We start from the raw sequence: 25,240 nt of genomic DNA on the forward strand, positions 1-25,240 counted from the left end.
GCCAAAGGACTTCAGTCACCTCAAAGACATTTCTAGGTGGTAAAAAGCTTTTTACATTTTCACGTGCCATGTGCTGCTCACAGTTGGACAGTTCTGCTGCTGCAGGTTCCAGAAATTGATATTTTATCCATCATCTTGCCTTCACACACGGTACTAACTCCCTGATACACTGCTCACTCCGTTCAGGGCTCATTGTAACACCCTTCCAAGTGAGACAGCACAGGCTTTTGCTGGCCTGTGCTCAGATACATGAAAATTTATGCAAACACATGCAAATAAATGTCTGCTTCTCTGTCAGCAGGATTGTAGATACGAGTAGCGAGAGGCAATGGCCCAAGAGCAGAGAGGAGGGCTGGAAAATCGAGATCTCTGCATTTCTTAAGAGCTTTTGTTCGTGTCAGTTGTTCAAACACTCCAGGAGTGCCTCAGGAAATCCCACTGAGGCAGCCAGTGGTGCTCAAGGAAGTGGCTGCAGTGATTTAAGAGCTCTGCCCTTCATCTCTCTGCTCATCCTGCTGGAGAACAGCACCTGTGCACACCGAGAAACCAGCAAAATACAAAAATACAGCTCAGAGTGAGCCCTAGGACGGGCCAGCCTCTGCCAAAACACAGCCTTGCAGAGTCACTGATTGCACAGCAATTCACAAATCATTTCACAGAAACGCTAAAAAGAACCTGCTAAACCCCTCCCAGTGGGAATGGGAGCAGGAGAGCACCCCCCTGCACCCTGACCACACACCCACAGCGGTTTCTCACCCTAAGAGCTCTTGGATACCCAAAGGGATTCTCTGTCTTCCACACAGGTGAGGTGAGCTCCCACCTGAGGGGCTTCCAGAGCTGTTCTGTGCCACCAGAGCTGGAGACTCGGATTGGCTTGGACTGGATAGGATTGGGATTGCATTGCATTGGATGGGATGGGATTGGATTGGAATGGATTGGACTGGATAGGATTGGGATTGCATTGCATTGGATGGGATTGGATTGGAATGGATTGGATTGGACTGGATGGGATTGGGATTGCATTGCATTGGATGGGATGGGATTGGATTGGAATGGATTGGACTGGATAGGATTGGGATTGCATTGCATTGGATGGGATTGGAATGGATTGGATTGGACTGGATAGGATTGGGATTGCATTGCATTGGATGGGATGGGATTGGATTGGAATGGATTGGATTGGACTGGATAGGATTGGGATTGCATTGCATTGGATGGGATTGGATTGGAATGGATTGGCTTGGACTGGATAGGATTGGGATTGCATTGCATTGGATGGGATTGGATTGGAATGGATTGGACTGGATGGGATGGGATTGCATTGGATGGGATGGGATTGGAAGTCTCCCCTCAGGAGCCACACAAACCTGCCCCATGTCCTTGTTCTTACAGCAGCTGTTTCTTTCCTTGGGCTGGCCCTGGGGAGCTGCTCCAGAGCCCTCCCAAAGTGCTGACAATGGCAATTCCAACTTGCAGGACCCTCCCATGGGGCTCTTGGCTTTGGATGTCCATCCCCTCGGGTGAAATCCAGCCAGGGCTGACCCAAGTTCTCCATCCAGGCTTTCCCCGCTCAGGATCCTGCATTCCCAGGGGAGCAGGGTCAGTGGGAACTGCACATCACAGAGGCTGCAGAATTTCCAGCAGTCCCTGTGTACAGGCCCAGCCAGAGGCACAGTTTTGGGGTGTCTCAGGGCAGCATTTCTCAACCTTTTATAGCCAAACTGTCACCTTGTGCTCTGTCAACCCAAAGGGTTTCAAAGCTTGGCTGTGCTTTGAACTTATTTGGAATATTTACTTATTTATGTAGCAGCTACTTGATTTGCTCACCTCCTTGCTGGAGGTTTATTCGCATTCTTTGTTACCAAAATTGAGTTTTCAACCATTTGAAAGCTCATCTTCTGCTGTCTGACGTGCTGCTCGTGGCCACAGGTTGAGAAACACCCCTACCCCACCCTGGTGGAAGCCTGCAGGAGCAGGGATGTGCTGCAGAACCACCCTCACAGTTTTTATAGGAGGCAGAAGCTGGAGTAGTTGAAGCTGTTCCATAAATTGCAGATAACTCAGGATCTGGCGTTTCTGTGGCAGGAGTTGAATGCAGGTGTGGCTTTCCCTTTCTTCAGCAAATGCCTGACCTGCCAAAAAACGTGGAATTTCAGGAAGCACCATCTCAGCCACCCCAAACACTCGCACACACGATTATTTACGTGTACGCATGCAACTAAATAAACATCCAAATACACCAGGAATATTTTTATGCATGAATCCCAGCCACCCCTGGAGCGTGCAGGTGTGTTAGGGGAGAGCAGCAGTGTGGATCCCATACCTGATCCCCAGCTTTTCCAGGAGGGGCCATGTGGATTGGCTGGTCGTTGTCCAAATTCCGGATGCTGGGGTCTGCCCCGTGCTCCAGGAGCAGCTGGATGATTTCCTTCTGGTTCTTGCTACCAGGCAAAGCAGCTGCCATGTGCAGGGCTGTGTTGCCATGGGCCTAAAGCAGAGAGAAAGGAAAAAAAATGGAGTAAAAAACCCAGATAAACCCCCTGGTGAGCTGTGCCATCTCCCCAGAATCATCCTCGAAATGGAGATGTGAAATGAGAGAAGAATCCTCATGGGATTTGTCATCAGGAGGTGAGGGAGGATCTCTGCTCTGTTTCTTCCAGGCAGGAGGTTTGTGGATTCAGATTTTTTTTCTTTGCTAGAGCACCACCAATTGGGGGGCTTTGATGCTTTGGGTTAGGTGATAAATAGCCCTGAAGCTGGAACATTCCCTGGTTGCTGAAATCCCCCCTAAATCATAGCCTGGTTGCTCTGAAATCCCCCTTAAAACTGCTCTGAAATCACTCCCTAAATCACAGCCTCATGTATGATTGCACTGAAATCCCCCCTTAAAACTGCTCTGAAATCACCCCTTAAATCACAGCCTCATGGAACCAGAGACTGGGGAGTTACTGGAAAAAGAGAAGAGTGTAACAGGCATGGAAATATTTCACGGGGAGACATGAAATTATAGCAATATAATATGTAACACTGGATTTTAGACACCCAACACATCACGCTGCTGCCCACCACACAAAGCTCCACACCACCAGTCCCATTCGTGCTCCACACCTTCCCCCTTTCCCAACACTTCCAAGTGCCAGGAAGATTCAAATTCCCGAGGTCAGGCATGGACTGGCTCCAGTGACAGGATTTGCACAGGAAGGACAGAGCTGGCTGTGAAGCCAGGCATGGATGGAGGGTGCTGCAGAAGCTCTGGTGCCACCAGACCGTGTAGAAATCTGTGCCCTGTCTGGTCAGGTATGACTGGTAACGGTTGTAAATGAGAAAAAGCTGATAAACAAAAGCACAAGGTGAGGTATTTTTAGTCTGCAAGAGTCTCATTGAGGCAGCTGCTTGTTTTTTTTTTTTTTTCCTCCCAGTAATAATCATGGGTTTGTCATGGCATTGGAATGGTTGGACACAAATTGAAGCCTGTGTTAATATTCCAGTTGTTAAAATGTGAGATGAAAAATGTGATTTTCAGGTCCTGTTAACCACTGAGACATCAGGGAGAACTGAAGCAGAAAATAAAATTGCAGAATTTGAACAGTTTTTCTCAGACAAGGCATGTTTTACAAGCCCTGAACAAACAGATCCTTGTCAAGTTTATTATCCCAGAAAGTCAAGGGATGGTTACAAGCTCTTTACAGGATTTCTTGTTAAAGTGGAAAGATCTGCACTTGAGAGCTTCCAAATCCAGGCATGGGCTAAGATAATAAGGCAATCTGACAAGACCTGACCTTGAAGCCTCAGGCTGACTTTAATAGGTCTCATTTGAGACAAAGTGGGCTCCAGGAATCCTCCAGATGAAAAACACCTCCAAGGCTTCAATATTTTTCTTATTGTGAAAATGCCATGGAAACAGATTTGGAGTGAGACAAGCACAAGCAGTGGGTGAGCCAGGGAAACCTAAACATGGCTGTTTCCTTGGCTTCTTCACACTTTGAAGAACTAAAAAAGCCAAGATTTCTCCCTGGCCCAGACAGCTCAGCAACAAGACTGAAGACTCTGAGTGATCCTATCACAGGAGGAAGCTCTCCCAGGATTGTGATCAAGAGACAACAGAGACTCCCATGGACAGGCTCTCACCTGCCTGAAGGGTCTTTAAAGATACAGATGGAATGCAGTGAAAAGCTCTTCACTGGACAGAAAAACACCAGCTCGGCGCCATTACCCACAAACACAACCCAAAATATGTTTTCTCCAGTCCAACAGAAATCTAGAGGGGTAAAAGATGTGAAGCTGCCCTTTGTCTGCCTCGGTGAGCAATGGAGTTGACACAGAAATTCAGTTCCTTCCTGAGGGACACAAACTCTGGGGAGCACAAGCAAGGCTGAGACTGCAGGTGCTGAAATGAAACCAGGGACCCCCAGCCTTGTCCCCTTCCTCAAAAGAGAAGAACAGAGCACCCAGACCACCCCCTCAGCCCTGCTGAGAGGGGGCAGCCTGCCCCAGAGCTCTGGCTGGGGCAGTGATGGCTCAGCTGAGGCTCCCAGGAATGTCAGGATTTTTGTCTGGGAGAAGGGTGGAGCTGCTGCCTGTGAGAGATGATCAGCGCTCGGGATCTGCTCCGAGGTGAGCTGTGGGGCAGCACCGGGGAGGTTTCCAGCTTGCTTTACCCAACCTAGGCACGGCTGTGCCAGAAAATCTGCAAATAATGATTAAGGCAGAAAGAATCCCCGTGTCCCTTGACAGAAGGAGGGACTTTGTCCTTGCTGTGGTGCCACATCTGACAGCAGAGATGAATCGATACCTGGCTGCCCTGAAGTGCCACCTCTCAGTGTTATGCTGCTGTCAAACCTTGCATCACTGCAGGGCTGTTTGCTCAATCCTCAGTCTAATCTAAAGTTCATGTTCCTCCTCAAGCAACCACTTCCCATGTTCTTCCTCCTCCCTGCTTATCTCCTCCTCATTCTCTCATCTCCTGCTGGGAGAGGGCCCTGCTTTTCATGACAGACTTTAAGCCAGGTGCTGTTTTCCTGTGAGTTGTGTGTTTACTGGAAAATGTAGTTTGGGGTTGAACAGAAGTTCAGACTAGCAACTTTTGCCCTTTCCCTCTGATAAAAAAACCCTGTTGTTGACAAAAATTACCTTGTTGTTGACAAAATCCTTGGATTTGAAAGCATTCAGCTCCAGGAAGTACCTGAGCAGGGAGACGTTCCCATCCTGGACTGTGTAATGAAGAACTGTCTTGTTGCTTTTCACATCCTATTTAAAAGCAGAGAAAAAGAATATTAAAAACCCAAGCCAAATAAGACATGTCCTGCAGGACAAGCCGGAGATATCCCACAAACCCATCAGAGGGAACCCAGGCCAGCTCTGCAGCTGATGGGGAGCATCTCCCTCCCTCCAGTGACTCTCTGAGTGTCCAGTGTCTGCTTCAGGAACTCCTAAAGGCAGCACCTAACCCTGCCAGCAGTCCCTTGGAAGGAGAACAGGCTTGGCCCTTGTGCCAGCAGCTCATTCCTTCTCCAGTCCTGTGTTTTGAGCACCAAATGGGGGAGAATTCCCAGACAAACCCAGGGATAACCGAGCTCATCCTCACCCGGCTGTAGATGGAGGCTCCGGTCTGCACCAGGAGATGGATGCAGGATTCCAGTTCCCTGCTCTGCTGCTGCAGCTCCCTGTGCTGCTCCTCTGTCAGTGCCTGGCTGCCCTGGTCCCTCAGCAGGGTGTTGTGGGCTAGGACAGCACAGTGGAGAGGGGTATGGCCTGGAAAAGAAACATGGGATGGAGGTGAGGACAGTGCCAGGAAAATACTGACATGCAGAGAGCATTCATTCAATCATTTATCCAATAATTCATTCAATCATGAATTCAATCATTTATCCAATAATTCATTCAATCATGAATTCAATCATTTATCCAATAATTAATTCAGTCATTCATTCAGTCATTCATTCAATCATTTATCCAATACTTAATTCAATCATTAATTCAGTCATTCATTCAATCATTTATCCAATAATTCATTCAATCATTTATCCAATAATTCACTCAATCATTCATTCAATCATTCATTCAATCATTTATCCAATAATTCATTCAATCATTTATCCAATAATTCATTCAATCATTTATCCAATAATTCATTCAATCATTAATTCAATCATTCATCCAATCATTTATTCAATCTGTGCAGGTGTTTTTGAGGCACAAGCCCTTCTCAGGTTTTTCTTCTCTGGCTCTATGGACAATTTTTGGGGCATTCCAGAATGTTTTTAGTTCCGATTGAATCCTCCCTGAGCCATCAGCACCTTTGAATTTTGTGGCATTTGAGTGCACAGACACAACTCTGTCTCCCCCAGGCATTTTCTGAGCCTGCTTTGGCCTCCCAGCACACCCCCAACACCCAACAAGCATCAGGCAGTGAAATATCCAATACAGGTTTTCACACCACTTGTGCAAAGGCTTTTACCTTCAAAATCCTTCATTTCCAGATCCAGAGGGAAACCCAGTGACAGGATAACCTGGAGGAGGCAGCAGAGAAATGCAGAATTTTAGTTCAGCAGAACACCATGCAAGCCAAAATCAGCCAAAACTAACAAAATGTAAAATCAACCAACATCAGATAACGATAATTTAACTTCAAACCAAGCCATTATTTGACACTAGATTCCAGTGCTGTGAATGCTCCCAACAGGGACATTCAAGGTGATCACATTCCCTGCTTTCCTAACTGCCACCTAATTATCCTTTCAGATTCTCAGTTCAGGACAGTAAAATTCAGTCTCTGCCCCCAGCTCAGGAGTGCCAGACTCCTCACTTTCACCCTGGATTAGGCAAAGCCACCAGTAACACCAGGACATGTTTATTCTGAGTGATCCTTGACAAGGAGAAATGAAAATTTCTCCTTGACAGGCGTAGCCAAAGTTTATGGCCTAAAAGTTTGCAAACACTGACAATTCTCAGGCTGGATTTATTTACTTTTTGTTTTCAGTGTGCAGCAGTGTGTGAAGTTAAAGCCTCAGCTTGTGGCAGTGAGGCTACAGGAATACCAGGAATTGTGATCTGGAGATGAGAATTTCTTGGATTTAGCAGAGAACCAAAACTTCAAAACTCTTTAATATAAGAAAATGATCAATTTAACACGATGGAGTTAAGTAGCTCCTTGTCTATATTATTACAGAGAATTTATTTATTTCTTTTGACTGAATGAAGCAAGTTGTTCACATTAATGGCTGAGAATTTTTGCACTGACTCATCTGTGTCAAGTCAGACAAGGCTCAGGACAGGATCCTCCCACTGAAAGATCACCCAGAACGGTTAGGGCTTGACTTACCTTCTTCTAACAAAAACAAAATATGTACAGATCAAATATTGCCAGCTAGCTCTGAGGTGCTTATTAGAGATTAGATAGTTAATCCATTAGGAAAAAAAATCCCAGTTAAAATAAACAAACTAACCATAAAGCCTTTCATGGCTCTGACCACATTGAGGAGCGAGTCCCTGCCCGTTGTCCCTTTTTATGTCAAGGCAAAAAAAACCCCAAAACATAACAAAAAACCAAAATAAACAAAAAACCAACAAAAAAACAACAAAGAAACCCACAGAAGAAAAACCAAACAAAGGAACCCTGCAATCCAAACCACCACCAGGCACTCTGCGAGGCTTTGTTGGCATCATCTGGATTAAAACCCTCTTTCCTACTTCAGGAAACACCTGTTTTCCAGAGAACTGGCTGTGTTACACATTAACTGATAATGAATTAACATTAACAGCTAACGAATGCTGGACGTGGTGCCAGCACCACAGGCACCCCCTGGCACCTCACCCCGGTCCCCTGCCCTCGGGGAGCTCAGCAGAGCTGCCAAACTCTGCCTGTGCTCAGCCCCTGACACGGCTCAAGGCAGGTTTTTTTATTAATTTCATGTTCTGGCCAATAGTGAAGCATTTAAGACTCACAGGGGGCTAATCCCTGCTGTGGGATCCCTTCCCAAAATGCCCACAGGGCCTGTTTGAAAGTGTTAATTTGCTGTTCAGGGCTGGCACAGAGCTTAGGTGAAAGCCCTGTCTGCAGAGAAGTCCATGAAGGAACAGGGAAGCAAAGATTTGCTCATCTAAGTCAGGTTTTGAAGGAAAACCTGAAAAATGTGCCTCATTTTGGAGGCTGTGCCCGTCTGCAGGGTCACATCTCATCTCTCTTCTGCTGCCTTGAGTCTGGACACAATTTTTTGCCCCTGTGTGGATGGCAGTGACCTCAGGGAGGGGGTTTCAGCCTGGTTTTAAGCTCCCTCTCCTCACACCTCGTGGCTGGGGAATGCTCTCCAGTGCTGAACCACACTGGGGACTGCCACCAGCACACTTAGAGCTGTGATCTGCAGAAATAATTTCTTTCCCCCACAGAGCCACTAAAGAAGTTTCCTCTGTAACAGCAGGCTGCAAGCACAGTCCTAACAAAGGGATAGAACCCACCCTGGGAAGTCAACCCCTGACACAAGGAGCCTTTGCTCAGCCTCCATCTCTCGCTGAGATCTTGCCTTTATTCAAAGACACCAACATCAACGCTTGTATTTTTATCCTGCCAGCAATTAAAACCATCCAGCTTCCCCTACCTGGAGGACTTGGGTGTAGCCATATGTTGCAGCAAGGTGTAAGGCTGACTGCCCTTTGTTGTCCACGGCGTTGACATCTGCTCCTGCCTGGATGAGGTCGTGGACGATGGCTGCCTGCCTGGCAGTGACAGCCACCAGCAGGGGAGTCTGCAAGAGCAGCACAGAGAGCTGTGAGAGCTCAGACTGGCACCACCAGAGCCTGGCAGCCATGCCTTGGAGCGCCTACCTAAAAACAGAGGCTGGACGGGATTAAGGGAATAAAAGTGGGTATTTATTAAATGCACCCTATTTATTAGGTACGCCTTGGGCAGCCAAAAACCTCCCAGAGGTCATGAGATGACCTACACCCAAGATGGTCACAGGTTTTTTAGATAATTATAAATTATGCCCACTTACATATCAGGGGTTAATCCTCCAATTACAGCTTCAGGTAATGAAGTAATTTACGCCCAGTTTGCTCCCCCCACCCCCAGCTCACTTTTGTTTATACTTTTTAGGGCCTGAGACAGTGAGGTGTTCTTGAGTTCCAGGCCTACAGAGGAATTGTTTTGGCTGAATAAAATGGGAGAACAATAGCTGACAGGCTATGGAGCTTTAGAGTTATACACTAAAGGATTGCAGGATTATAAATATATGAAAAATATAAAAGCTAAAATCCTAAGGCAGCAGCAGCTGCTGGTGTAAAACAAGGAGTGGGGAAAGTGCTGGCTGAAATCCCAAGGCTTGTGGTGCCCGGAATGAGCACAGCTCACAGGATGGTTTGGAATCCCACATGAGATGGGGATTTCCAGCTCTTGCTGGACTCCCTCTGGTGCTCTTCAGCCTTTAATTTGATGACAGCCCAAACCCAGCATTTTCTAAACCCCGGTTGCATCAGGTACAGAACCAGTCAGTTGGCTGTAAAACCTTCAGCCTCGGAGACTGGATGCCAACACACAAATATTTTGCTGGACCAGTGTTTTCTCACATCACTCCATGAATCATGGGCTGAAAAAAGAATGGGCTCATTCTCATCCCACCTGATTTATGACCATGCCACTGAATTTTACAATCGTGCCACTGAATTTTACAGTCCTGCCACTGAATTACAATTTTACAATCCTGCCCACAAGTAAGGCCTATCAGTGCCAAGCCTCCCTTGCAGGAGCAGAGGGGCAGAGCTGGATTTTTAGGGTATCATGCTGTCAGCCACGCCAAGCCTGTTCCCATCCCAAACCCTGCTGTCTGCAGGTGAAAGTGGCCCCTTTTTTACCTTTCCTCTGTGCTCCTTGGCATCAAGTCTCCTCAGGGCTTTCATGCGCTCTGCAGCTGCCAGCGTGTGAGCCCTCAGGCCTTTAGCTGCATAAATATGCAGAATTCTAAGACAGTAAATAAAGACACCGATCACTGATGGACCATGGACCACGCTGGGAGCAAACAGTTCCCCAGGGTAGCACTGCCACTTTTGGGGTTTTACACCCAGGGTTCCACAAATCCATGCCACGAACCCCAGGAGTTCCCATTTCCCTGGGAAGGGCTTCGTACCTCAAGCAGCTGCTGTGTCCAAGAGCCCTCAGCACTCCTGAGCTTTGCCTGCTCCTCCTTCCCACTTCAGCACCTTCTTGCAGCTGAGATTTGCCACTGGGAGGTGTCAAAGTCCTCCACCATTCCCAATTTGGGGAATTGTATGTATAAATCACTTTTTGGGGTGATACAGCTCTGGGTGTGTTGGTGAAACCTCACCATCTGGGGTAACAAGCACTCCCTAATGGATGGATTTGCAATAGATCAACCTGTAAAACTCCCTAATGGATGGATTTGCAATAGATCAACCTGTTAAACTCCCTAATGGATGGATTTGCAATAGATCAACCTGTTAAACTCCCTAATGGATGGATTTGCAATAGATCAACCTGTTAAACTCCCTAATGGATGGATTTGCAATAGATCAACCTGTTAAACTCTAATTTCTATCAAAACTCCTGGTGAGAGGGCACAGTCCTTATATTTTGCACAAGACAAAGAGTTGGCACAGCCCATGGGAGTGGCTGGTGGCCCTTAGTGGTGGGGAAAACACTTCTCTGCTTCACTTTGGTCATCTGGCTCTGGCTGGAGCCACTTCCATTCCCCCAGGTCCTACTTGAAGGAAATTCCAACCCCCTGAAACAGGAGGAGCCCAGCCCATGCACAGTCACACCAACCCCTGGCTTATTCTGCTCCAGACAGAAATCTTTGATGCTTTTCAGGCAGAAGGTGGTGGGCAGTTGTTTCTCTCCTCGGGTAGTTTTGTACCCCAGAGCCACCCCTGGCAATCTCAGGAAGTGGAAATACAATTTTCTGGCTAACCTGATTTTCAGTCAAGCTCAGCATGAGCTGTGGCTGCACACCCACACATCCCCAAGGGTGCCAGGAGAGGATAATAGTGATTGAAGCTGAACTGCAGGAGCAAGGACTGCTGCAGGAAATGCCTCCAGGCCACAGCTGCATCAAGGAATTCCTTCTTAGTCTGCTTAATGTGTAAAATTAGCACAAAGTCTGACAGCTAATCTCTGATTCTAGCCTGTACATATATTATTGAACTAATTGATTGCTAAACCAATGCTTGTGGATAGGAAATAAAACACTCTAGGCATAGCAAAGTTACTGTAGATCTTTATTGAAAAAAAAAAAAAAGAATTTGTCTTTTTTTCTAACCAGAACAACCCAGAAAGAAATGATGAAACAGTTTCATCTTTGTTTTATGATCACACACAGAATTTACATACATTGGGGTGAAAGGAATTGAAAAGCAATCAGAGCAACCACGGGCTTGATTCACAACTGCTTTATCCCAGTTTTACCCAGGGAATATCTCTGAATTTCATAAAACTGGAGGAAGCAGTGGTGAATTAAGCTCCTTTGAATTAATTTCTTTGCTGGGTTTTTCTGCAAATATAAGCCACTAATTTCAATGCAAACCTCAACTACTGCTCTTTTCCAACAACTTTGTGATCACTTACATGATCTAGTGCTCGTGTCTTCCACATTTGTCAATATTCAATAAAAAATACTCTTGGAAAGTCTTTAAGACTTTCAACCTGGGTTTTCAAACCTCACTCAGGCATGAACTGTAAAGCCACTTGAAATATTGCCTGGGTGGCAACTGGACTCCAGGTGATAAAGAGTACAAGAAATTATTTTCCAGTTAGTCTTGCAAATAATAAAATCATCTAACAATCCTGGGCTTTAGAAAGCAGAAAAACCCAGAGAAATTGTGTTCACCAGCCAAGAGCCTCTTGTTTGTCAAGAAAACAATAAACAGGGTTCGAAGGGGATGTATCTCCTGAAATATATTTGCCTGTGCCATGGCACTCCTGAGCCTCAACCAAAATATTTACACTTGCATCGGAGGGAAAAGTGAAGCTACTCATTCTGCAGGAAAGGAAATCAGAAAGCCATAATGGACTCGTGGGCACCTCTGGGCTTGGGGAGCTTTCCCAGGAGAGGTCACTAAAGTTCCCTGGCTCAGCACATCACACTCAAACGCTACAGAAAAAAGAAAATATTGCCAGATAACAGTAATGCCATGGAGTCCTTGTCCCAGGTTCTGGAAAATCTCTGTCTTCTCAATGATCTCCTGATCCAGGGCCATGAATTGAAGTCCTGACTCAGTCCAAACTCCCAGAGACTTCAGTGGGACAGGATCTGTCCACTGGCAGCGTTACCAGCCAGCCACTAAATCAGCCCCACAGCCCAAATCCGGATATTTCAGAGCCCCAAACCCCTCTGCAGATAATAGAACGCGACCCCAACCCACTGCTCCACACCTGCAGACAAGGGGACAGCTTCCAGGTACGCCTTGGTGTGAATTCCTGCTCTGCAAACAGGGATGTCTGACTGCTCTGGCATTTCACTCAGCTTTATTTTCAGACTACTGCACCTACCTGCACCAGCAGAACAACGCTACACTTTATGTTTTCCTGATTTCCAAAGGAATAGTAAAATTTAGGAGAGAAAAAAGGTCAATTTAAGGCCCCCCCGCAACGTTTTCTAGTGGCCTAAATCTGGTGAGAGTTCCTCCCTGGACAAGTCAAAGACACACAGACAAGACATTTACACAAAAGCAACCCTATTGAACCGGGTTTGGCAATATTTAAAACAATTGTACCCTTACCAAATGCTACAGCTGGCTGTGGCTACACTGGAGTCTGTCATTTTGTGGCCATGAGGGTGAAAATCACCTGGTGCTGGTGCTGAGCACAAGTGTGCAGCATCCAGACCTGCTTGGGAGAGGCAGCAGGAGCTGGAACAGCAGAGGAATCTCGTGCTGGGCGCCAGGACAGAGCAAATTTCCCTCAACACACAAACCACGGTGCGCTAAAATTCCCACCCCACCCTGCCTGCTTCTCCCCCCTACTCAAAACCCACGGAGGTGCTGGGTGGGGCATTGAGCAGCTGAGGAGCAGGGCCCAGATGTGCAACCTAAAGCCCTTCAACAGAGAGAGCGTGGCTTAACACGTACGTATCATTGTCTTCATCTTCCAGCAGCAGCTTCTCGATGGGCAGGGCGCCGATGGCTCGCCGGGCATCCTCCAGCTCCTGCGGGGCTGGCTCGGGGATGGAGATGGGCACGGGCACCAGCTGGGGCCCCGGGAAGGAGGAGGAGGCTGCAGGGTACTGCAGGGTGGAGGCTGGCAGGGCAGACAGGGGCTGTGCCCATGGGAAGTAGGTCAGGGGCGGCTGCTGCTCCGTCACCTCCAGCGGTGGCACCACGGCCGGGGTGCTGCTGCGGGGCTGGGGAAGGGGACAGAAATACAGCAAAATGAGACAACCAGCCCGCTGGGGCAGGGCGAGGATGCAGCACGGGACGGGGATGCTCAGCCCGCTTCTGACATCCCCCATCCTTCCTCTCCGGGTGAAGCTCTGCACTGAGGGTGACACTTTTCCTGTGCCCAAGTCACGCTCGCCTCAGGTTCCTTCCAGCTTTCTGTCCCCATTCCCACCCTCCCTGTGACCCTGTCACACCCTGTGCTGGCAGCTGCACTCTGGACAGTCCCAACTTTGCTGCCAGCAAGGCTGAAGGCAGCTCATGGTGGCCTCTGGAACAGCCCAGGCAGAGCCACATCCCAAAGCCAGCCCACGGCCCTTCCTCAGCACCAGGGGCCAGCAGGACACAGAAATGGCCTTGGGGAATTGGCTGGGTCTGCCTGAGCAGCCAACTGCACCAGGGAAAGGAAAACCAGCTCCTGAGGTCACTGGAACAGAGCTCTCTGCTCCCCTCTAAAGGGGACGCATCATCTTGTGTCAGCCAGGCAGATTTGGTCTGGCCTGAAGTCAAATATTTTGCTACCTTTACATATTTTGACCTTGCTGTTTTATCCTTTAGCAGCCACTTCTGAGAAATTTATTGCCAAGTCAGCCTTCCTGCCTCACCTGATCAATATTTTTCCTGGAACCCCACTGACTTTTTTTTTTTTTTTTTTCATTTTAAACTTGGAAATAAAGAGTGAAAATCCCTGCTCAGAATGGAAGAGTGAAGAGAGCTGGGCAAACGGTTGTGAATTTTGCCTGATTCCAGTACAAACACAACTTTTTGCCCAGCTCAAACCATATCACTGTCCTGGGAACTACGTGGCAGGGATGCAAAGACACACAGCATTACAGTAATCAAATAAATTAACCTAACTACACCCCGCAGCTCTTACTAGAAGGTGGGAATCAACATCATTTCCAGCTTGGTGTTTTTGACTTACTGCAAAATTGGTGATGAGAGGCTGGGAAGTGTAAGTGAGGACAGAGGAGGGTCCCACCAGGGTGTAGCTGGGACACATGGGCTGGACGTACATATCTGCTGTGTAGGGACAGCTGCCAGCCTCGTGGGACACGTAGTCAGGGTAAGGGCTCCACTGAGCCAGGGGCTGCAGGGGGGTGGGAGAGGGCTGGGGGATCCATCCAGAGGCCAGGGCTCCTTCCTCTGGGCCAGGCAGAGCAGGGGCAGCAGCGTCCATGTCAATGCAAGGCTGGCCTGCAAAACAGGACAGGATTAAAGCCCAGCTCAGCACAGTCTTCCCTGGAGAGTCCCGGAGAGTCAGGGATACGTTACCCATGGGTGAGTAGGAAGGGACTGGCTGATGGGGCAAAACAACCTGGAAGAGAGAAGAAAAAATAAAAATCAGAGGCGAAGCCCATCAGCATTCAATTCAATCCCTTAGAGACGAACAGACCTGTCACCCTTGGGCCAAGAATGACACAAGAACAGACGAGGACACAGCGTGGAAAGGAAGAAAAGAAGGCTTTAATGGAAAAGAAGAAAAGAAAGCTTTAATGGAAAGGAAACTTTGGCTTAAATAGACCGACGCGACACATTCTGTTTGATTGGTTCATTAATAAAAACATCTTTCTCACACACCGTCCTTGAGAGGAACAGAAAAGCAAGGTGGAAAAACACCACCTGCAGATGGTTTAGACTAACAAGTTACCACATTCCTACAGCTCCCCAAAAATTCTCACAAGCCACCGTGAGAAACCATTGCCGTTTCTCTGTCCCTGACCAGGCTGGCATCCACACAGACCACGCCAGGCATTATCAGTGTCAGGGTCTGAATTCTCCCACCCCACACAAGGGCCAGAAGAACTGAACCTGACAGCCAGGACACACCACCCCAAACACCCACCATGTCCCCTCAGCTCAAGGGGACCTTAAAGTGTGTTTAGAGAGGATTCTCCTCCAGAGAGGAGCCAGCCAAGCTGCTGCCGGCTGGGAGGGCAAATGCAGGCTGAAAAGAAGCAGCAGACAGCCAGGGGAGGCTCGGGATGGTCTCTTCTAGACTCCTGAACAAGCTGCCTCCCTCCCAAGCCGCTCTCACTCCCCAGCAATCAGATCCTGCCAAGTGCAAAGCACTTCCCCTTTCCATTAAGTGGTGGAAGGTGCTCAGCACACTAAAAGCACCCCAGCTAAAGAGATATTAATGGCATTGCCAGGTAACACCGGGCTGCAGGGCCTTCAAAATGCTTTCGAGATGCAAAGGTTTCTTTCATCAGCACAAGCACGGAGCTCCTGAGGGAGAATTTCCCTCCTGTTTGTTTTTTCCCTACCGTTGTAGCTGCAGGTGCACTGGAGTTATGGACATTCCCCCTTTTCCTCTTCAGCAGCTCCTTCACGGGCTCCTTCACTCGGACACCTTGGTAGGGGCGAGGCTGTGGCTGCTGGTCTGGGGCAGAAGCTGAGGGAAAAAAAAAGAGATTGAAAATTTATATAACATTTGTTTTCCTCTCGGGGACCCCAAATCCCCACGGCAGCCTGGGGGCTGTACCAGAACACATTTATTTTGTTCTTCCTTTCCTTTGTGTCCCTCAGTGCCACTGACCTGCAGAGCAGCTTCACACTCTCCCAAAAGGAAAATCAGACCAAATATACCCAAAAGATGACACACCAAAATTTCTGGTCAGGTAGGGACACAAAAAAGCAGAGATTATATATTTAAAACAAATATATTCACTGTTTAGGCAGACGGTATATAAACAACACAAATATGAAAACATCCTCACTTGGAAAACCATTTAAACATCATTAATTTGACTTAAATATCTCATTTTGAGATCAGGCAGGTGCTGAAGCCCCAACCTAGATCTAGAGTTCAAATACAACCTAGAGTTGTATTTCAGTTCTGAACAAATTTTGCTCATAGCCTGGCCAGGAGGTTGATAAACAGGAGACAACACATCACAGATCTCACACCCAAAAACCTCCCAGCTCTCACCCATAAAAATTCTGCTCCATTTTGAAGAATTAAGTTTACAGCCAGCTCCAAAAGCCTCTCCAAAGCCATGTGAGCAGTGAAAGCAGGGGAAGCACATTTCTGCCAGAGCCAGAATTAACAACTCATATTTTACGCGCAGTGTTTGGAGGGAATTGATAGCAGAAGGAAACCAGGGGATATCAAAGCCTGGTGTTTGTAAAGCCTCTGATAGCAGACGTGGCTGCCTGCCCCGTCTACTGCACTTTGATGTGTAAATACATAAATTGATAAGTTTTCCATTTTTAACGATTGGAACTGGCCCTTGGTTTTGAGGTACAGGTGGGTATCCAGCTCCAATCTGGATTTTAAACTATTATTCCACCCTGGGAGCATTTATTTAGATTCACGTCCTACAAGAATGAATCATTTCACCTCAGATCATCTCTCCCAGCTACATTTAATTCTGAGCACACTGAGATGTTTCTGATGCTCCTTCCTGGGATGAGAAAAATGGAGTTCTAAATACAGAGATCACAAATCCACCACAAAAATCACTTAACAGAATAAACGTTTCTGCTCTAATTTCTTTTCAAAAATACTTTTTTCCCTTCAGCTTGGCTCTTCTATTAACTAATTATATATAATTTAATTATGAAATCTTGATTTGCCACGATAAATCCTTTTAGGACCAGACAGAACTCCATTTATGCACTGAACTGTTGCCTTTGTTATGCACATTAAGGAAATGTTTACTTTTAAACAGCAGTTGAAGCAAAGATGATTTTCCAGCCTTTGCCTGATCTACCTTTGCTTTCTGTGGACATCCTTTGGGGCTCTTTAAATCAGGTTTCTTGCATTCCCGTGAATCCTGTGGCTTTCAAAAGGAAATTTTAAAAGAGAATAAAGGTTCTTTATGTCTCCATACAAGCATCCACAAGGGCTTTTAATACAATTCACGCTTTGCTTTTTCAATCTAATTGGTATTAATTTTTTTGAGTGCAAATACTAAAGAGTTCTGGTGTTCTGGGTGCTGCATGAAAACATCAACGCCACAAACCTGAGCTCTGCCAGAGCTGCTGGAGTGGCAGAAATGAACATTTTGGGGAGTATCTCATCCCCAACTCATCAAAGGGCCTCCCTGCAGAATAAGGGTGGGGAAGGATGGTGGTTTCTGGCTCCAGGTTTGGGGGATGGGAAAGAAGAAATTTACTGTAAAAGCTGACAAATATACCTATTCAGAGTTTCCGGTGTAAGTAAGCAGAGTAACCCAAAAAAAAAAAAAAAAAGAGAAAAAAAATGTTAAAAACCAAAGTCTGCAGATCATATTTCGGTTCCCCCAAGCTGACCTCCAGAAATAAAAATAATGCGAGCACAGCTGCTTTTCCACTGCTCAGGGGCCTGTGGGGTCTGAGCATCACAGACAGACCACAGCAAAATGACTTTGGGGCTTCAGGGTGCAATTCCTCATCGAGCTGAAGATACATGGCCATTTACACATATCAGCATTTGGGGGAATAATGACAATTAAAATAGCTTCATAAATGAAGAACCTGGATTTAGTCACCCTTATATAAAGGTTTTAACAAACTATGAAGCTGTCTTGGACCAAGATTCCATTTTATTTTAATTTTAGTCATGAGAGCCCAAGTTCCATTCAATAAAATGGAACTAAAGGAAATAGAGGAATAGCAGCAGTGCCCTGGCTTGTCTCCTGCAATTCCAGGACCACAGAACACCCACATGCTGTAGGCACATTTTGATTTGCACCTGCTCTGTGAAGCTGGGGCAGTTTGAGACATCTCCAGACGAGGAAGAAGAGAAGGAATCCAAATCCAACCACTTTGCAATGGTTTCCACATTTCACTTGGGCCCATTTCAATGCTTTGGCCAGGCTGCCTCCCCAGCCCTGGTGTGTGCTCAGCCCCAAGCTCCCTCCATCAATGTTATCACCTGATATATTTGCTAAAAGTCCACAAAAGCCTTGAAGACTTGTGAGCAATCTTTAAAAGAGCTGCTGGAAAGGCACCAAATGGCTCAAAACATCAAGTGACAGCAGCAGGAAGATGCTGGATTCCAGACCACTGCTGCAGCTCAGCCTGGAAGCATCGAAACTACCAAAAAAATGTTCCAGGGCTTTGTCACCCTCCATTCATGCACACACACACCCTGATTCTCAAGAATATTGATCTGAGTGAAAAACCAGGCAGGCAAAGCACATCAGGACATCACCAAAAATTCAGACTCTGTCCTCCCCTCCACTTTGGTTTAACCATTGCAGAAACGGGAGGGAAGAGAGTGGCACAACAGCTGCTGGAAGGGTGCGGGCAGCGAAGCGCGGCGAGTTCCAGACCACTGAGCTTCACACACACACACACACACACACACACACCCCGAGCTGCAGCTCCCCTTCAGCCTTCCAGCCAAGGCACAGCAATTTCCCAGCAGGCAGATTTCACTTTGAAATACCCTGCTGGTCCTGCCCGAGCCCCTGCCTGCAGCAGCATGGTCACACCGCTCCCTCTCGCAGATTTCTGTGCTCGCAATGCTGACACATGATAAAATTATCAATTGATCAGTGTTAGCACTGCAAATGGTTTTCCCTTTTTTTTTCCTCCTTTCACCCTCCAGTGTAATAAATAATTGAAAAGAAACACAATCGTTTCTCTTGTTTGCAGTAACACCGAAAAGCAATCGCTGACTGCAAATAACAAGAAAAATTGAGGTTTCAATTAGCAAACCCCTGAGTTAATGGCTCGGATATTGGAGACCAAATCACATTTTTATCAGACACAGTGAACTTTGGCTAATAAAAAGAAGAAAGAGGCTTCGTTTCATAGGCTTGTTTGCTTAGAGTCAAATCAAAACCTTTTTACATCCATGCCCATTGCAAGGGACTCAGCACTGGTCATGACCCTGTCCTTATTTCCTGACTAATTACAGAGTTTCCCTCAAAAAAAGCCAGGGTGAACTTTATCTCTGCTTTGTGGTCAGTCCAGGGCAGAGGAGCAAAGCACTGGAATGCATTTAATTGCCCAAAATCTCAGATAGTGACGTGACAGGGAGTCACTCAGAAATCTTCACTTCAACTCCATCCCTATCCCTCAGCAGCCTTCAGGGCACGTCCTGCTTTTAATTAATATTTTAATTGATCCAACCAACAGTTAAAGGTGAAACACTGACACGACCCACCTGCAACTCCAGCCCCTGAAACAAAAATCCAGTCATTTCTGCCAAGATCCATCCAGTTGTGTTGGTGGCCACAGGCTGGGGTGGCTGGTGAGCACCAGGTCCCTGGTACCTAAATTAATTAACACCCACCTGAATGATAATTCTCTGGCTGGTCCTGAGAATGAGTAACCTCATGAGTGCCAAATAATTCATGAAACAACTCAGAAAATGTTTATCTGAGTTCCACGTGGCCATTTCTTGCTTCATTATCTTTTCACTCCCAAAGGATACATCCCAAAGCCCCAGGTTTCACAGCCATTTGAAGGGCTGGACATGCAGCTTCTTGTGCATTTGACACAACCCAAATTTCCCTCGAAGTTACAGAGAACAAAAGGAAAATTGGGCTGGAGAGGATTCCTACAATTCATGTTTTGCTTTTTCAATTTAATTACTACTAATTTATTTGAGTGCAAATAAAGCATTCTGGTATTCTGGGTGCTGCATGAAAACATCAACTCCACAAGCCTGGGCTCTGCCAGAGCTGCTGGAGTGGCAGAAATGAACATTTTGGGGAGTTCCTCATCCCCAGCTCATCATTTATCCTGTTCAATGCACTGTGGGTGGGAAATTCAATAAAGATTTTTGCCAATGCAAAGCACCCACCAAACATCTGGGCAGAGAATCTGCTTTAAAACAAGCCCAGCTCGGAGCAGGGGCAAAAAGGGCTGAGTGATGGTTGATTGCTCAGCACAAGGAAATGAACTCAGGAGGGTCCTGGGCGTAATTCAACTGCCTCAATAATTCACCTGCTACAACACCTCAGAGTCCTGTTTGGCCAGGTCTCCTACCCTGCATTATAACCCCCAAATTCAGTGAAATATTCATTTGATGGAAGAATATTTTAGATTTATGCCCAACATCTTCATTTTCAGGTGCTGGAAGATTTTCCAGGAATCAAACTAGCCTTGGATTCAGGCAAAACCATGTGCCCCATGCTGTTCTTGAGGAATGCTTTTGATAACTGTCCTTTACAACATATTTCCTTCACACCTAAAAGGATCTACATGGGTGGAGAGCACTGTGCAGAGCCTACATTTTGTTCCCACACAAGGAAGGTATTGCAGATGAACAAATCCAGAGTGGATTTTAGATTTTTCCACTTGGATAGAAACCAAAATCAAGGGGAGACACAAAATGCTGGCTAATTCCTGCTGCTCTGATTATTCTAATTAAAAAACTAAAAACTTTCAAGTGCCAAATGAGAGTTGGATGCTTTGGCCACGTAGTGGTGAGGGCCACTAAAAATTCTCTGTTTCAGAATAAGAGGAGCCCTGGTGCAAAGGGGAAGCTGAGATAGACAGAAAGTGTCTTTAACCTTAAGTCTCACCCTCAGGTCCTAATTCCTCCCAGCCCATAATACTCTTTCCATTTTAGTAATGCAAGCTTTCCATTTAATTGCTGCTGTGGTCATTCGTAGAGTTTGACACCTGCTTTGCAAAGCATGGATGGGCTCAACTTTCGTGCTATCCCTCTTTCCTGGTGGGGTTTTACCAAAATTATCGCTCACAAGGTGCAGAATGCTGCAGTTTCGCCTCTCAGTCTCATTAGCTGATACTTTCAGGGTCTCTCCGTGCAGCCCCACATCTGTTGTGGGCAGAAAAGCTTTTTTATTCACTTTAAAAGCGTTTGGGAAGGGATTTGCAGAGGTGTGAATTCACATCTCTTGGTGGTAAAGGGAATCTGAGCAGCTCAATCTCTGCCAGCGACTGCAGCAGGAGCTGAGCACCCAAAAAATCTTGGAGACAGGCAAAACCAGCACCTAAACAGGAGATTCCTGCAGAATTAGAATTAATTAGGCTGGAAAAGACCTTTGAGATCATCCAGCCCAAGCTGCTTCCACACCTTGCAGAACACAAACCATTCGTGTGGAAGGTACATTGGTGTGGGTTAAAAAAATTCACTACGGGGGTAACAATCAGAGCAAACCACGAGGAAATCACTGGTGCTGCCCATGAATTTCCCATCACTGAGGGGCTGCTGGGACTGCTCCCGTTCAGCAGAATCCTGGGGAGCCCCAACCAGTCACTTCTCCTGGGCCGTGGGAGGGGAGGCTTTCGGGCTGAGCCACCCTCAGGGGTTGTGGGCGGAAGACAAGGGCCCCAGTCCTGCAGGGGAGTCACTGTGCTGTGACCTGGGGAACATTCCCAGCCTGCAGGGCCAGCCTGGCCAGGCTCCCTGCGCAGCAGGAGCCTCTGGCCACAGCAGCAAAGTGTCCCAGCTTTGCTTGTGTTCCTGCAGAAATGACCCTGAAGGAGCAGGAAACCACCCTGAGAGGTGCCCTGGGAAATGCCCTCAGGTGAGGTCACACCTGCTGCTGGAGGGAGTTCTTGTGTCACTTCTGGGTTTTCACAGATTCACAGAATATTCTCAGCTGGGAAGGACCCTCCAGGATCATCCACACGGAGGTGAATGGCCCATACAGGGATTGAACCCAAAATCTTGGTGTTGTCAGCACCAAATGAGTCACATCTCAGGGTTTCAGTTTGGAAAGTTCCCAGGTCACCTGAGCTGCCTCTGCATCGATTTCTGTCCCAGAGCAAGGCCACGGGTGGGGACATCCGAGGGGTCCCAGGTGGCCTGAAGCAGGTGGCACAGAAAACGTGAACTCCCAGCTGGTCACACTGACAGGAAACAGAGGTGACACCAAATGGGGACTCGGAGCTGCTGGGAACTCCAGCTTCCACTGAAACCTGCGGGATCTGGCACCTGGACACCTGCTCTGAGCTCAGGGCTCACCCAGGACACCCCTCCTGCCTGCCTTCAAAGCCAGCACGCTGCAATGGCTCGGAAAAGCAGCAGCATCCAGCAGATTTCCAACAGCTCCATGCTGGAAAAGGGAATTCTGACAAAACCTCAAAAGGAGGGAGATTCAAGGATTAACAAGCTCAGGGGACACCAGCCAGGAGTTGTCTACAAATTCTCATCAGGGAGTGACTGACATAATTTGACTTGTAATTCCTGCAAGTGTCAAAGGAAAAAAGCAAAATAAAAACATCAGTTCAGTTCCCAATTTCCTCCTACCCAAAGCATTGTTGTTAGCATTGCTTTGTCACTGCAGGAATAAAAAAAAACAACCCAAATAAACCATTCAGGGACTTCTGAGTTGGAAGATTAGAATCAGGATTTGGATGTAATCATCTTGCAGTTTTTTCCACGTCTTCTCCTGAAAACTGCTCAAGGTGAAGGGGGAAATACAAATAAAACTTCCCAAATAGACATTTGAACTTCCAAAATGTTCAGCTGAAAAGAACAAAGGCAGGAAAAAAATAGAGGAAATGGATTTCAAAGCTCACAAAGGCACATGGTTGGTTTACTACACGCAGTAGAACAACCTACAAGCTGAGATAAAAAGATGAGCAATGTCAGATAAGTCACTGGCAAGGGTTTAAGAAAATAATCTTTCCATTCAGGTGTGTTGTACCATTCTATGTTAATGGAACAGCAGCGTGAGAGGCAAAGAGTGGCAGCACAGGTGCCAAAATGAGCATCCCCTACTGATGACAAGTGAGATATGATGGTGATAAGAGTGAGAATGAAAACCTTGCAAGAAGCAAACACCTACCTGGAGCAGGATCAGTAAACTACTCCAGCAAAGGTGGGCCCAGAGGAGCGAAATTATCTTGAAAACAAGAAAACTGATTTCCTGTAAAGTCATAACTGTATTGCCCTCAACTGCTTTGTTCCTTATCTTTTTTAATTAGCTGAAAGAAGTACATATCAAAAAAAAAAAAAAAAAAAAAGAAGGCACAGAAATAAGATTTCTCACAGGTTTCACTTTTCAAAAGGAAAATTTTCTGCTACGTAACCACCGTAACCTTTGATATAATACCTGCATCCTGTTATTGTTTTTATGAATCATAGTCTTCCACTTGATTCATAGTGATGAAAGCCAACAAAGCAGCCCTGAGCTCATATCCCTGCTGGAAAATGAGCATCACACCTCAGCACTGGCCTCTCTCGAGCCATTCCTGAGCATCCCCTCCCCTGCCACTCTCTGCTGACTTACCCCTCACAACCCTCAGCTGTCACCAGAGGCAGGAGAAGCAAAGCAGAGCTCACTCACATTTTTGCCAGTGCATTCTGTGGTGGGATGGAGCTCCTTCCCCCCTTCTTGGCTGAGGATAACTCGGCTCCGTGGGTGTGTGCGTGGCTCCTGGGTGGGGATGTGACAAGTGAGGGTCAGGATGTTTCTTTCAGCTTTTTAAAAGCGCCGTGTTCCCGCTGAGCCCGGTGACATCACCACCCCTCCAACCACAGCCACTTCTACATTTTCCCTTTGCTCTCTGCTGCTTCTTCTTCTTCTCCCTCGCCACGCTCAGCAGCTCCTCTGAGGAGATGTTCTGCACAAAAAAGGTGGCACCGAGATGGGTTTGAACGATCAAAGGTGGAACCTGCCTCTCCTGGGATTTTCATCACAAATTTGCAAAATCAGGGCAAAAGGTTGGGCAGCAGCAAAGGGTCTTTTAGGAAGATTTTGACCTCTTGGGGCAGTGAGGATAATTTTTGCTCACGTTCTGCTGCTCTGGATGGCACAACTCTTGTCTTCACATGGCCAAACCAGCTCCCAGGCCATGCCAGCCTGGCCCTTTAATTGTGCAACCCTTCTAAAACCCAGAATTTGAGTGCTTGCTCCTGCCTTATGAGAATCTCAACTCCCCGGGGCCACTAAATTTGAACTTGTGAGGAAACACCTGTAAACACTTCAAGCCCCATTAAGCCAGGGCGTCCTTAATTTAAAAAAGAAACCCCTTTTTTTCTGTTTTGTTTTTATCAAAATACAACACTTCCTACCCAGGGAGAAGCAGACCTTCCAAAAGAGCCTGCAAAGCTGAAGGAAGGCCATGGGAGCCTGGAGAACTTCTTGGCATTAATGACAGCACCATTACCATCCACACCATGAACACAACCCTCTTCCCTCTAAAAATCAGTCCCCTGGGATCAATTTTCACAATTAACACTGACTTAGGACCTTCATTCCCAGAGAAATACTTGTTGGAGTTGCACAGTGAGGTCAGGATCTTGTCATTCCCATGTTGCTGTTCAGTTTTTAATCATTCCCCAAAAATTTACCCTCCCAAATTTCTCTTCCCATAAAAAGAGCAAGGCAGGATCTGGTGGGGTTTTTGGCCAGAATTCTGCTAAAGGAATTTTATGCTTTCAGGTGTTTCAGGCACCTCTTGGGAACAGATCCATCCCACGACTGCATTTAGTGGGGAAACACAGATTAATCAGATGAATACTTAATTGTACTCACTCCACTTCAAAGACTTGTCCAAAAACCAAAAAAGAAGCAAACCCCAGAGCAAGTGGAGTGGAAAGAATTAAGGGATGTGCATGTCTGCCCTCCAAAGCAGCCCCGACCTCCTCTGTTCTCAGGCACGAGGGCATTGTTCAGCCACATTTTGCATATCTGAATTACTGCTGAGTACCAGCCCCACGCTGGGACATCCTCCCTGCTCTGAAGTGCTTAGTAACAGCTGATACTGCAAAACCAGACAGCCAGGCTGGGCTTGAGCTCCCAGTGAAGCCAGGGAAAGCGTTGAGATTGGTTTCACTGGAATTTCAGCCACTCCAGAGCACAAAGGAGCCGTGGGCTCTCCTATATGTGAGATACCCATGTTGTATTTCTCCCTAACCTAATGAAACTCTGTTTCAGAAACCTCCTACGTGTGTAGAATTAAGATACTGCAGCAGCACAATCTCTTCCTGACAAATTCAAGC

At 46.9% G+C, this 25,240-nt stretch overlaps 1 protein-coding gene across 1 annotated transcript; it reads right to left on the bottom strand.

Moving 5' to 3' along the window:
* Positions 1-1,264: 1,264 nt before the first annotated feature.
* On the bottom strand, positions 1,265-15,737 carry POU2AF1 (POU class 2 homeobox associating factor 1). Its single transcript, XM_068171995.1, has 11 exons — positions 15,648-15,737; positions 14,656-14,698; positions 14,306-14,577; positions 13,075-13,346; positions 9,847-9,952; positions 8,595-8,741; positions 6,458-6,509; positions 5,585-5,751; positions 5,131-5,247; positions 2,324-2,488; positions 1,265-2,132 (listed from the first exon to the last, which is right to left on the bottom strand). Exons 2-11 carry the CDS (start codon positions 14,657-14,659, stop codon positions 2,061-2,063), a joined length of 1,374 nt encoding a protein of 457 aa, XP_068028096.1. The 5' UTR covers positions 14,660-14,698; positions 15,648-15,737; the 3' UTR covers positions 1,265-2,060.
* Positions 15,738-25,240: the final 9,503 nt, after the last annotated feature.

Source organism: Anomalospiza imberbis, chromosome 24, assembly GCF_031753505.1.
Source record: "Anomalospiza imberbis isolate Cuckoo-Finch-1a 21T00152 chromosome 24, ASM3175350v1, whole genome shotgun sequence".
Classification (NCBI taxonomy): domain Eukaryota; kingdom Metazoa; phylum Chordata; class Aves; order Passeriformes; family Viduidae; genus Anomalospiza; species Anomalospiza imberbis.